This window comes from Anolis sagrei, chromosome 4, assembly GCF_037176765.1.
Source record: "Anolis sagrei isolate rAnoSag1 chromosome 4, rAnoSag1.mat, whole genome shotgun sequence".
Classification (NCBI taxonomy): Eukaryota; Metazoa; Chordata; class Lepidosauria; order Squamata; family Dactyloidae; genus Anolis; species Anolis sagrei.
This window is the reverse complement of record NC_090024.1, coordinates 49,637,683-49,650,698: the sequence shown is the minus strand read 5'-3', so window position 1 is coordinate 49,650,698 and position 13,016 is coordinate 49,637,683. Positions and strand designations below refer to the sequence as shown.

Here is a 13,016-nt window from a genome sequence, read left to right as displayed (position 1 = left end):
TTTATAAATGTTTATTGCTTTCAAATGCCGGTGAGATTTTTTGGGACAGCACCACTGGGACCACTTGTACTGGTTTATGCCAGAGCCTTTGCAGTTTGATTTTGAGGTTCTGATAACGGCTGAGTTTTTCCTGTTGTTTTTCGTCAATTTGACTGTCACCTGGTATGGCAACATCAATAATCCAGACTTTTTTCTTTTTCACAATTGTGATGTCTGGTTATTATGTCCCACAGCTTTGTCAGTCTGGATTCGAAAGTCCCACAGTATTTTTGTGTGCTTATTTTCCACTACCTTTGCAGGTGTATGATCCCACCAGTTCTTTACTACTGGCAGGTGGTACTTGTGACATAAGTTCCAATGAATCATTCGGGTCACACAGTTGTGCCTCTGTTTGTAGTCCATCTGTGAGATTTTCTTGCAGCAGCTGAGGATATGATCAATGGTTTCATCAGCTTCCTTGCATAGTCTGCATCTTGGGTCATCAGCTGATTTTTCCAATCCTGGCCTTAATTGTTGTTGTTGTTGTTATTATTATTATTATTTAATACATAACATGCCGCCGCGCTTGGGGGCTATTAGTCTTAATGAAGGAGGGATGGACGTGGCACCTTTCCCCCAAGGGATTGCTTCTTGCCCTCCTATAGAAAACTGGAACTCCCAAAAATCCAAAACACTGTAAATAGCTCAAGATAAGTTTTATTTATCACAAAGTCATTTCTTCAAAGCAATGAGCTGGAAAACTTTAGAGGGGTGAAGGGAAACATACGTTACAGTCTCAATCAGTCCTGGGTCCAAGGGGTTTGAAGCTGAGAAGCCTCACCAAGTTTCCTCTTTCCTCAATGGCTATGAATGCCGGAGCAAACCACAACCCCCGTTCAGATGGCCTATGTTTTGAAGACTCGGGATCTTCCTCTGGTGCCAAAAGAACCGGCTTGAAAGCGCTTGGGATCGCCTCAATGTTATCCAGGACGATCTGGACATAAAGCATGAGTCCCAAGGGTAAAAAACCTCAGAACTGGTGCTAAGAGGTAACTTAAATCAGGGTCCTTTAGAATCAAGTCTTTTACTCACGTCCATGTGGTATGAATTCTGATGGCAGAATGAACAGAAAAAGGAAGTTCTCCCCTCTTGCAGGAAAAGGTGGAGCCAAACAGTACTGATTGACAGCTACAAGCAACCAATCCATACAACTATACATAAGCAGGGTAAAAAGGGGCAGGATTAAGCATGATACAACAGTTTAAATCTTACAACTAACAGTTCTATACATAGGTGGCGCCACTCGCGCCGTCACAGTTATTATTATAATAATATTTATTTATACACCACTTTATTTCCCCAAAGGGGGCTAAGAACTGCCAGCCAAAGAGCAACTAAGGGGTGGAGCATAGTGAGCAAAGGAGGAGCTGGTTCGTAAGATCTCCACATGTCTTATAGTCTAGACTAGAGACACAGCCACAGTGCCATGCAAATTTAGGATAAAGTAGTCCTAAATAATGCCAACCATCACTAGGTAGGGAGGGATTGGGAAACCCTTAGGAATTAGATTTCCTTATTAAAATAAACTCCTTGAATATGTTTTTTCAGCCTAGTACAAATTAGGAAACATTATTCTTCATAATCCACACTTTATGGGGTCCTTGACCTTTTCTGCTGATACAGAGAAGGATTCAGACTATTTTGCCAAAGCAATTAAAGACCTCCAGAGAGGTGTGATCTTTACTACAGAGGAAAAATGCAAAGAGGCAGAAGGTGGGGAAGGAAAGAGCAAGAGGAAGCCATTATATCTGTGGTTGTTCAGCAAGCTGTTGTATCTTCCTTATTTTTGCAGATGCCTTTCATTTGCTTTAGAACAAATTGCAATTGTCAGAATACACCTACTCTCTTTTGTGTTGATCCTGAAAGCAAGCACAATGAAAAGGGAAAAAATATAAAGAGAAGAAAGGGAATACAGAGATCCTGGGCTTGGTTTTATAACAAAAAGAATCCTATTGAAACCAATGTTTACCACAGGGCATAAAGCTCCAGAGCAATATGTCCTGTAACAAATATCCTTTGAACATGACCTTAATTTCCTGTAGCAAACATTGACCCCATTTTGCCCTAAAATTGTTGTCATAGTAACAGAATCCTCTTCTTTAAAAAAAACTATTCCTCTCCCTCCCCCCCCCCCCCCCCCCTGTTCAGCTTTCTTCTTTTTACATTATGTTTTTGGTAAAATATACAGAGTAACTTACAATTATAAGCAATTGTTTTGAAATAGTCTAACTTTAATCATTTTCCAAACATAATTTACAGTAGTATTTTACTAACATTTAAATCCAAATCCACATTGCTCCTTTTTTTCTGTAGAGCCCTTATCATTTTCCTTATGGCCAGCTTTTACCATGAATATATTACTTATCCTCAAAAATATGGCAACTCATCTTTCGGCAGAATATTAGCATTCAGCGATCACGCACCAGTTTTGAATATATCCTCATTTCCAGGACACTCTACAGCTGTTGCTGTGCTTACTATCTGATATGTGAAATCTGCTAGAACAGAAGTGGAATGTGTGGTGGCTTGGTTTTTCTTGGATTGATGTACATTTATATCTTCAAACATTTTCCTTTTGTGAAGTGTTTTGAGGGTTAAGAATTAAAGCAATATACCCATATTTACTTGAGTCTAATGCACCATCAAATCTAATGCGCACCTCAACTTTCAAAACCCTGAAACCAAAAAAAGTATTTGCTGCCGAATGTAATGCGCACCCTCAAAAAGTGCACTCTTTGCAATTTAGAAGATGAAAGCTTTCTGCAATGGAAAGGAAAACTTTGGATGCATCTATGCTGTAGAATGAATCCACTTCAACTGCCTTGGTTCAATGCTGTGGAATCATGGGGGCTATCATTTTACAAGGTCTTGAGCTTTCTCTGCCAAAGATTTCTAATGCCTCACCAAACTACAAATCCCAGGATCCCATACTATTGAGCTGTTGTCCCTCGAAGAGGAGCTCCAGGGACTCCTGAACCAGCTTTCCTCTTGGCTTTCACTAAGATTACCATATTATGCTAATCTAATATGCACCTTAATTTTGGAGAGGTAATTCAGCCAAAAAAGGTGAGGATTAGAATTGAGTAAATATGGTAGTATACATTCATAAATGTTTGTCTAAACTGTTGTAGTAAGGAAGCTTCTACAAATGGCTGGACTGCTTGTACAGCCTCCAGTACCTTCTAGCATTCAGGTGGGTTTTATAACAGAAAGTTGGAGAGGAGAGGAAACTAGCAACTCTAATTGTAATTGTCCACTTCTGCAAAGAATGAACACTGTAATTAGTTTGATTCAAAGGGTAACTTCCTAAACTATGTTGTGAGAGTCACCATACCAGGGGGTGCTTTGAATGTGATTTTCCTACATTTTGGCTGGGGATTGGGCTGGATGGCCCTTGAGGTCTATGATTCTATGATTCTAGGTGTTAGTAGTTTATAGCATTGTGATGTTTTGTTTTAGGTAACAAAAAGCAATTCTTAACTGCTTTTAAATAATGATGCTGGAAATAGTTAATTTTGAAATTTTCTAGTTTCCAAATTTTCTAGTTTTGCAAAGCAGTGCAACTGAATTTCATAGAATCATAGAAATATAGAGTTGGAAGAGACCACATGGACCATCCAGTCCAACCCCCTGCCATACAGGAAAAGCACAATGAAAGTACCCCTGACAAATGGCCATCCAGCCTCTGTTTAAAAGCTTCCAAAGGAGGAACTTCTACCACACTTGGAGACAGAGAGTTCCACTGTTGAGCATCTCTTCTTACTGTCGGGAAGTTCTTCCTAATGTGCGGGTGGAATCATTATTTTCTGTAATTTGAACCCATTGCTCCAAATTTGTTTTGAAGAGTAATATTTCAAATTTCTCCTGTTGTCTTATGCTTTTGAGTTAATCTCCCTACAGTGTCCAGTCAGGTGCTTGTGGCCCATAAGCATGAGATCAGTGTAAGGGTAACCTTCTAATCCTGTTCAACAACAAATAGATATTCAGAGAGATACAGTTCAGATTATGTAAATAGACAAGCTCATTGGTTCTCATCTTTAAACTACGGTAGCTGTGAACGAAATACTAGTCCATAGGACTGTCCTCTGTAAAATAGGACACATGGCTATCCTGTTTCAGATAGATACTGGTAGTCACATTCCAGGTTTATGCAATGGTTTTGTGCAATACATCTCCTTGCAAAAGACATGGTACAAAAGATGTGCTACTTTGACTGTGTGGTAGGAAGTGCCACAGTTCCTCCCCAAAAAGAGGAACAAGGAGAGTGTGCAGTTCCTTTCTTTTAGATGCTGATCTGCATATAAAATAACAAGGGGATGTTTTAAAGAGTGTGCAGATATTTATAGTATTTATTTATAGTATTTAACTCTACAATTTCCAAACTTGTTCAGCTCAGTTAAAAACCAGATTAGACTTACTTTTACAAAAAAACCATGACATTGATTTTTTTTGTATGCAGGTACTTCAAATTAATTTTGTAGCTAACTAAGGTCTAAATCACCCACTATCCATAACAAAAATGGTTGAAGCTATTGAACTTACCTAAGTTTTGATATAGGAATTCCTCATTAATTTATAAGGTCAAGGCTATTTGAGATTAACAGTTGGATTTAGTTCCAATCTTAGTTGGGTTGTAACTTGACCAGCTTGCTGAGTTCAGTGGTAAAGCTTAACTGAAATATTTGTGCTGTTACATGTCTCTCGATCATCAATCTAATCTCTGGATTAGATTATATCCTTCTTGTCAATCACAGAACTATAGAGTTAGATGGGCTCCAAGAGTCATCTAGTCTAACCCCCAAAGTCAAAGCATTCCTGAAAGATGACTATCCAAAATCTATGTTAAAACATCCAGGGAAGGAAAACTCGTCACCACAAGCTTTCTCCATTTTCATTGGAAGGGGTCAACCAACTTCACTGCATGTTATATGTTCCTTCACAATGACACAAAATTATGAAAGTGTCTCCTGACAAATACATTAGGAACCATCACATTGGGGAAATCAGGGCAATACTGTGAAATAAACTGCCTTTGTGCTATCCATTAGGCCTGGGTAACAATGGAAAAATTTGTTTCTAAAATCGATTCGTTTTTTGGGGGGTTTTGCGTTTCGATTTTAAAAAGAATTCCGAATTTTTTCTTTTAAAAAGTTCGATATTTACGAAATTTCGTAAATGTTAAAAAGTTTACAAAACAATAACGAATCGATTTCGAAACAATAACGAATCGATTCGTTAATGGCGGACGTGACTGCGAAATACGCTAAAAAACCTCCAAATGGGACAGGGGGAACTTCTGAAGCTTCCCTCTCCCTCTGTTGTTGACTGTTGGTGTGATATTATAATTTTTTTTCACTAATTAAACAAAAAACAACTATAAAACTTGCCCCGGACATGCGGAAATAATAACGAAACGACTTCAAAATGATAACGAAACGAATACATAACGAATCCAAAACAATTACGAAACGAATTTAAAAATTCGTTTCATTTTTAAGTTGCTCCAGAATGGTTCGTTATCGCTTCGTTATCAAAAAAAATAACGATTTTTTAACAAATTACAAATTAATGAAACGAAACCGCCCAGCCCTACTATCCATTGCAGCATTCTTAGACTGCAGTTCCTTTTACGCCATTCTTTTTTGTCTTATCTTCTCTGCCACAAGTGACACATACACCATTTTGAATCAGGGGTGAACAGGAAAAAGAACAAGAAAATATTTAAAAAGTTAACTTTTTGGACTACAACTCCAGAATCTTTGAGCTAGCAGTAACCATATTGGTCTGAGAATTCTCAGAATTAGGGTCCAAAAGGGATTCCACCCCTCTTCTCATACTTAAGCGTGTGTGTGTGTGCGTGTGTACACACACACACACATAGAATGTAATCACCCCCTCCAATTTCTCCACACTTCTAAACAATTCATAGACAAAATACCACAGAGCCCATCATATGTTGCAGGCAGACTTCCAGCTGTCATCCATGGTGTTTTGTCAGTGAACTGTGTCAAAAGTGAGGAGAAAGGAGGGGGGGCTGAAGTCAGGGAGAAATTGTATTCTGAGCTTCTAATGTGCGTGGAAACACGAGAAAGTGCTTAAAAACATGTGGGGTGGGATCTGTCAGATTTGCCCATGTTGAATTGTTTAAGTGATGTGGAGGAATCGGCGTTCCTACGTATGGTCTCCTATGCTCCACTTTTACAAAATCCCTTTGCATGAGCCTTGAACAGTAATTTTTTAATTAATGTAAGATAATTTAATTTAAGATACCACCACTTTGTTTTTGCTGCATTTTCTCCTTCATAGTAATCTCGGCTTTCAAAATGGCACTTTTGCTAGCTTTCTTTGTTATTTTTTTTTAAACCACTATAGGAGATTAGAATGGTGCCTTGGGTCTCCTTGACAATCAAGGGCTTGAGAGGAAAAGCAAGGAAACCCCCATAGTGGTGTCTTTCTTAAGAATGGGTGCTTTGTGTCTCCTCTAGAGTAATGGTATTGAGGGAAAGTAAAGGAGGCAATAGGAGTGGTATCTTTAGAACAATGCCTTGTGTCTCCTCTAAGCTGATGGTTGAGCTAGAGGTGGGAGGAGACAATCCTTTGTGTTGGGGATAAATAAATTCCCGCACAAAGAAGAAGATTCTGTATGCAAAGAAGACGATTTCCCCTGCTTTCCCCATTTTTCCCAGCTCCGCCTGGTGAAGTCCATAGTGAATAATAGAAGGGGAGCAGGTGGTAGTCACACATCCAATACCTTCTGATTTTTTTTTCTCAAGGAGCTCTGGTTGGGAAAATGAGAAGAGATCAGAGGAGACCTCTATAAAAAGGAGGTGTCCCTCCTGTCAACACATTCTCGCCTCTTCTAGCAATGTAACCAGGAAGGGTGTGGAAAACTCTCTGCCTCGGTCTTTTTCATTCTCTCAGAGCGGTATCCAATGGGATCCACTCAGCACATAACCTCACAGCAATTTCCAAAGTGCCTACTCTACTGCACACTGCCATTTACCAGGTAAAAGGCAAGCACAAATGTGTATGAGACAACTTTTTTACAAGGGCCTTGAATAAGTAGAGTGTGCATCCCACTTGCTCTTCTTTTCTTTTCCTTTCTTGAAGGAAAAACTCAGTGAGCTCTGTTTGTGTGACAAATTCCCTTTTCTCAAAGGCAGGAATGAGTGGGTGGTGGCAAAAAGTTTGAACTTTTGAAGTATTTCATATTTTGAATTTGTGGACAATACTGTTAGTAATGTTAATATTATCAAATATTTTCCTTTATCTGTATCCATTCTTCACGGCATAATTTTCCATAATTTTGTGGCTTATTTTTCTTACAGCAGGGGGTTCAAAATGGATATAACCATTCCCTATCCTGGCACCATATCATATCTAATCTTGTCAGCTAATCAGAGTCAGGCCTGGTTAATATGTATTTTGGTAGAAGACCCCCAACAGATACCTGGCATTGTGGGCAATATTTCAGAGGAAGACTGTTGCAAATCAACTCTGACCATTTCTTGTCCTCCAAAATCTTGTGAAATGCATGGGGTCACCATAACTTGACACACTACTTTAAGATTCACAGATAGACACATACACACTGACATAAGTGTGGGTTGTGTTTTCACATTGAATGGCCATGAATATTTGTATGTGATGTTAACAGCCTGCCATTGGGTAGTAATTCTTCATGGGAGAAATAGGGTGTCATTATCATTTTTCAGCTTATTGGAGGATAATCATATCACAGCTTATGTGTAAAAAATAGAAAGTAATATGTTGGCAGAGCAAATTATATGTGGAAATGTGAAAGTAGCGAGAAAATACATTAATATTTAAGATTCTTCATTTGTTATTACAGATTGCAGAGGGGATGGCATATATCGAAAGAAAAAACTACATACACCGGGATCTCAGAGCAGCTAATGTTCTAGTTTCAGAATCACTGATGTGCAAAATTGCTGATTTTGGGCTTGCTAGAGTAATTGAAGACAATGAATATACAGCCAGGGAAGGTTTGTAGCTCTTCATACTACATAAAATAATTGTATCTCCATAATAATAATTATATTAGTTGACACTTAGTTAATTATTTGTAATGAAATGTGTGTCTATCTCTATTTATAATGAAATGCAGCTCCATTTCTATTGTACTTGGCAGTTTGGAGGCAGTTCACACTTTCCATGATAGGATAAGAAACCAAAACTACCATAAGAGTCCACCCTCTGCTTCCATATATAGAAGATGATCAAATTAGGAGCTGGAAATTAGTTTAATACTTGTGAACAGACAATATGCTCCATTGTACCAGAAAGTGATAGACTTATTTAAGGGATGGAATCCATCCTGTGCTGTATACATAATTCCATCTTCTAACACAGGGGTAGGAAAACTAGTTCAGTCAAAGGATGAAGTTAGTTTCAGGTAAGTTGTCAGGGACCACATTTCAATGATTGATGTGACCAAAGAAAATATAATGGTATCAAAAATCCCATTATATTTTTAGTGAAAGCTCTTACTGCCAGGATTTAAGCCTTGAGAGAAGTATTGGCTTTTTAGAGTATGAAAGCTAGGAAACTGTAATATATGTAATATATAATAATATTATAATGTAATACAATATAATACTAATAATAATACAATATAATAATTATCTATTTATATTACATGTATTATTACTAATAATAGTGGTATAGTACACTATAATATACTAATATTGTGCTATGCTAATAATATAATATATTGTATGTACAAATAACTTGTAAACCACTCTGAGTCCCCTTCGGGGTGAGAAGGGCAGCATATAAATGTTGTAAATAAATAAAATAAACTGTTGAGCAATTGTGTCATGGTGAAGATAGTGGTGCTGTCTGGGACATCCAGAGAATCAGACTGGGAAACCAGTTCTTCAGGTTCACTTACTTATCCTAATACCCCTCTGGTTTTCCTTATCCCCTAGCAATTGTCTGATGTTGTCACTTCACTCAAAGTCAGTCAAAGTAAGACTAGGTTGGCCCTGAGGAGGGAAAAATACAGAAATCCCCCATCTTCTTACTAGCCCCATATGCACTAGTTCTTTCATAAATATCCTTTTGAATTGCTCAACTATTGTGATGTATAAATCATTTTAAATGACTTCATAAATTAAACCTATTTTTCTCTCTCCCTTTAGGTGCAAAATTTCCTATTAAGTGGACAGCACCAGAAGCCATTAATTATGGTTCTTTTACTATTAAGTCTGATGTGTGGTCCTTTGGTGTTCTTCTGTATGAAATAATTACTTATGGAAAAATTCCTTATCCAGGTATGCTCTCTTTTTGGTTTAATTCTCTACTATGTATAGTCACAGTATTCATACAGGTACCAAAGCATTAAAAGTTGCTTCCTTTTGGTGAAAAGAACAGGTACATTGGAAGAAAAAGGATGCATGCAAGGGAAATACTATCCTGTTAGTATTATACACAGTATAAATCCACCGGAAGCTTTTGTGTGTGGGTGTGTGCTACACATATCCATACGTAGACATATATGTTGGCCATTGCAGAAGTTGTTATTCCCTTCCTCCCTCTGTAATGATATCCTTAGTGTCTAACCCTCACAGACATTCTGTTACTAGAAAAGATTAGACAAGCATCTGACAGCGTTCCAGTAGCCAGATGCAAAATGATTGTATCATCTGTTGAGACCTCTGGAGGAACCCAGTAGATCTTCATGAAAGATGTTCTTGGTATACATCTGACTTTGGGCACAGATGCTTCTTTGATGCTTCTGACTGTTCACCAGCAACAGAACGTCCATGTAATAGTGTACTATCATAATGCATAGGTAGATCCTGGGTGTTGCAGCAGAATTCTGCATGTGGAAACCTTATGCTGTGGACCATGTAGGTAGGATCCCATCATATATGGACTTATTGCACATGGATATATTAAAATAAATAAATAAAAAGGTACTTTCAGATGGATAACTTCCTATTATTGCCAGTCAAGAGATAGTGTCATATGATGGTTTAAGCTTGATGCCCAGTTCATCAGTTAAAACAAACTTTTGCTGGGGGGGGGGGGGGGGAGAGAGATCCTTGGCTCCTTGCTCTTGTGAAAAACTGATCCCAGATAAGATTTCTCTGCTTATTAACGGGCCTTGGAAACCATTGAATCTCTGTGGGTGGTCCTTCTTTGGTGAACAATCAAGGATAGTGAAGATTAGGTAGTTAATAGACCAAAGTTAAAGGGATATATGTCATGAAAATATAGGCAAAGAGTTTGTGTACTTGTTGAGTCTGTTAAGAGGAATAGATCTCAAGTACAATTATACTACTCTTTGATAAAAAAAAAATACTTCAGAGTCATAAAAGGAGAAGCAGAGAAGTTCAGTCATAATACTGTCCTCCCTAAGTCCAGACCTGCAAGTATTGCTCGTTCATCTACCCATGTGCTCTAACACAACCAAATCCACCAGATTAAAGACTTATTAACTTTATTGTTTCAGGTATGAGTAATTCTGATGTAATGGTAGCTCTTCAGCGTGGGTACCGCATGCCACGCATGGAAGTCTGCCCAGTTGAGCTCTATGATATCATGAAAACATGCTGGAAAGATAAAGCAGAAGAGAGACCAACATTTGAATATTTACAGAGTGTCCTTGATGACTTCTACACAGCTACAGAAGGACAATATCAGCAACAGCCATAGAAAGAACTCCTGTGTTTGCCTCCACTTGGCATAAACCTCTTGATAGGACAATATGGTTGAGCCAGTAACTTTTGTTCATTCAAATTTCCTCACTGTTTGTGATTCTTGGAGTTGAAGAATGCATCTCAAGCGAACAATGCAAATCATCAATGTCCTGCTTCAGGATTGCGGTTTCCTATTGACGTTTTCTTTGCATTTTATGTAAATAGCTGGACAAAATAGCCTTTGACATATTACAAAACGAAAAAGCCGCTTTAGTTCCAGCAAATGTATAGACAGCTACAAATGTAATGAACTGGGGAAAAAAGATTCTCAGAATTCACACTATATCAGTGAATTCTACGCTTGCTGTAGGGACAAACTAGATGCTACACAAAAGATGCAAACACATCCAAGTCCTCCTGAGAAAAAGTGTTCTGAACTGAAGTCGATAAAGTCACAAAAAGGAAAAAGCACTGAATAACACCTTAGTCTTTCTGGCATCTCTTTGCACTAAAATCTCCTGCAGTCTACTTGTCCATTTGGAGAACAAAGGATTTTGGGTAGCAAACCAGATTGGAGGATGAACCTTCCTTTCTCTTCAGTTTGTTAAAACTAGCTACTGCAGCAACTTTTTCATATAAAATAGTATTCATATACCTCTTCTCGGTAGCATCTAATTTGGAAGGCAGATTTAAGACAGTTCTCATCTGTTGTTCCTACCAAAATGAGTTAAGTGAAGGGGGCTGCTGCAGTGTCTAAGGACCTCATCACATTGATGAGATCCTGCGGGGTGATTCATCAGCCTCCGTGGCGAATCGGTGGGGCAGCAGGGCAATCTTGGTGGCCCACATTACTGTGCTGCTTCCCCTATGCTGGCCCCATGATTTTCAATGAAACATGGACACCTCATGTGTTCTGGATGCAGCACTGTAGAATGCTTGCATCCCACTTGATCCATGAATCCCCACCAGAAATGAACCTGCATTGTCTGATAGGCGTTGTGGGGCTACGTGACTCAACTGGGGCAAAAGTGTCCTTCGACACTGCCAAAAATTTGTGTGATGATGTCGTAAGTTAGTGTAAGACGTTTGTTTTATATGAGTAATAGAAAAACCCACCTCTGATGTGGGATGCTAAATGGTCATCAGAAAAAATCCTTAAGCAATCATGATTTTATGCATAGAACAGCTAGTTTTGCATCACCTCTTTTGCTCTTTAATGCCAAAGCACTTTACTATTCAGAGGCCCCATGTGAAGATCCAAAAAGCATTTATCAGCAGTAACAGATGATATCAAAGGAATATGTATATGCTTTAGCTTTTTAAAATAGGAAATTTAAAATGGTTACAGAAGTGTTAATGGTCTTTTCTGCCAACGTTCTCTAAGGCTGCTTTCTAAAGGAAATATTTTGAAATCCATAGTACTTAATATGCTGAAATTGACAGTGCCAAAGAGGATAGTTTAACTTTAGAATGGACCTTGACAATATTCCCTGAATTTCCGGCTACTTTTGATTTGCCTGTATCATCTTGTCAAATGCAGTGTTCTGTAAAACACAACTGTGATTATATTCTGCATAAATGTACAAGAAGCTATTACAACCAAAGTCTTCTGTTGTGTCTATATATTACTTAGGACAAGGAAGAAATATACTTGAAAATCAGGCTAAGAAGCATTGGTTGTAGTTAAACAGGACTCAGGTATTTTTTTTCCTTGATCATACTAATGACTGAATATGCTACTGAAGAATTTGTCTGAAATGCTTACTCACAAATTGGTTATAGGAGCATTATGATCCTAAGAGTGTCCAGCTTTAAAAAACATTTTGTGTACTATTTCTAAATAGAGAGTTCTAGTTAGCAAACTGGTAACCAGATTGCTAACATGTAAATACTTTTATTCTGATTTTAATAAATATGCATTCTTGAAAAAATAAAACAAATACATTTGATGGTGTCTTAAGTTGTTAATATGTAAAAGTGCATCTACTACAAATGAAAGTGTTTTGGAGTTAATCCTCCCTTACTCCACAGATACCCATGTGTAGAATAGCTCTGAAAATAATGTAAATAAACATATTCTTCATAATCCCAAAACAATTTGTTAACAGTGGGTAGTATCCTGTCGGTGAATTTCAATGGTGTAAGTTGGAAACGGCCAACATCTCAGTCACAGCCCCACAAACCCAGCAAGTTGGTGGTAAGTGAGAGACAAGCATCAAGTTGTTAACTTATAGTTGGCTGCAGAAAAATGACTTCCTCCTTAGAGATTTCCTGAGGACCAGCACCAGCTCACAGAGCATCACTTTTTAG

The 13,016-nt window shown here is 38.1% G+C and overlaps 1 protein-coding gene across 3 annotated transcripts in view; it reads left to right on the top strand.

Moving 5' to 3' along the window:
* LYN (LYN proto-oncogene, Src family tyrosine kinase) overlaps positions 1–12,655 on the top strand; it is a 61,828-nt gene extending 49,173 nt beyond the window's left edge. For all 3 annotated transcript variants that reach the window (XM_060775338.2, XM_060775335.2, XM_060775337.2), the window contains exons 11-13: positions 7,892–8,045; positions 9,204–9,335; positions 10,520–12,655. In XM_060775338.2, coding sequence (XP_060631321.2) covers positions 7,892–8,045; positions 9,204–9,335; positions 10,520–10,722 — 489 coding nt within the window. In that variant the 3' untranslated portion in view covers positions 10,723–12,655. The remainder of the gene's footprint in view (positions 1–7,891; positions 8,046–9,203; positions 9,336–10,519) is intronic.
* Positions 12,656–13,016: the final 361 nt, after the last annotated feature.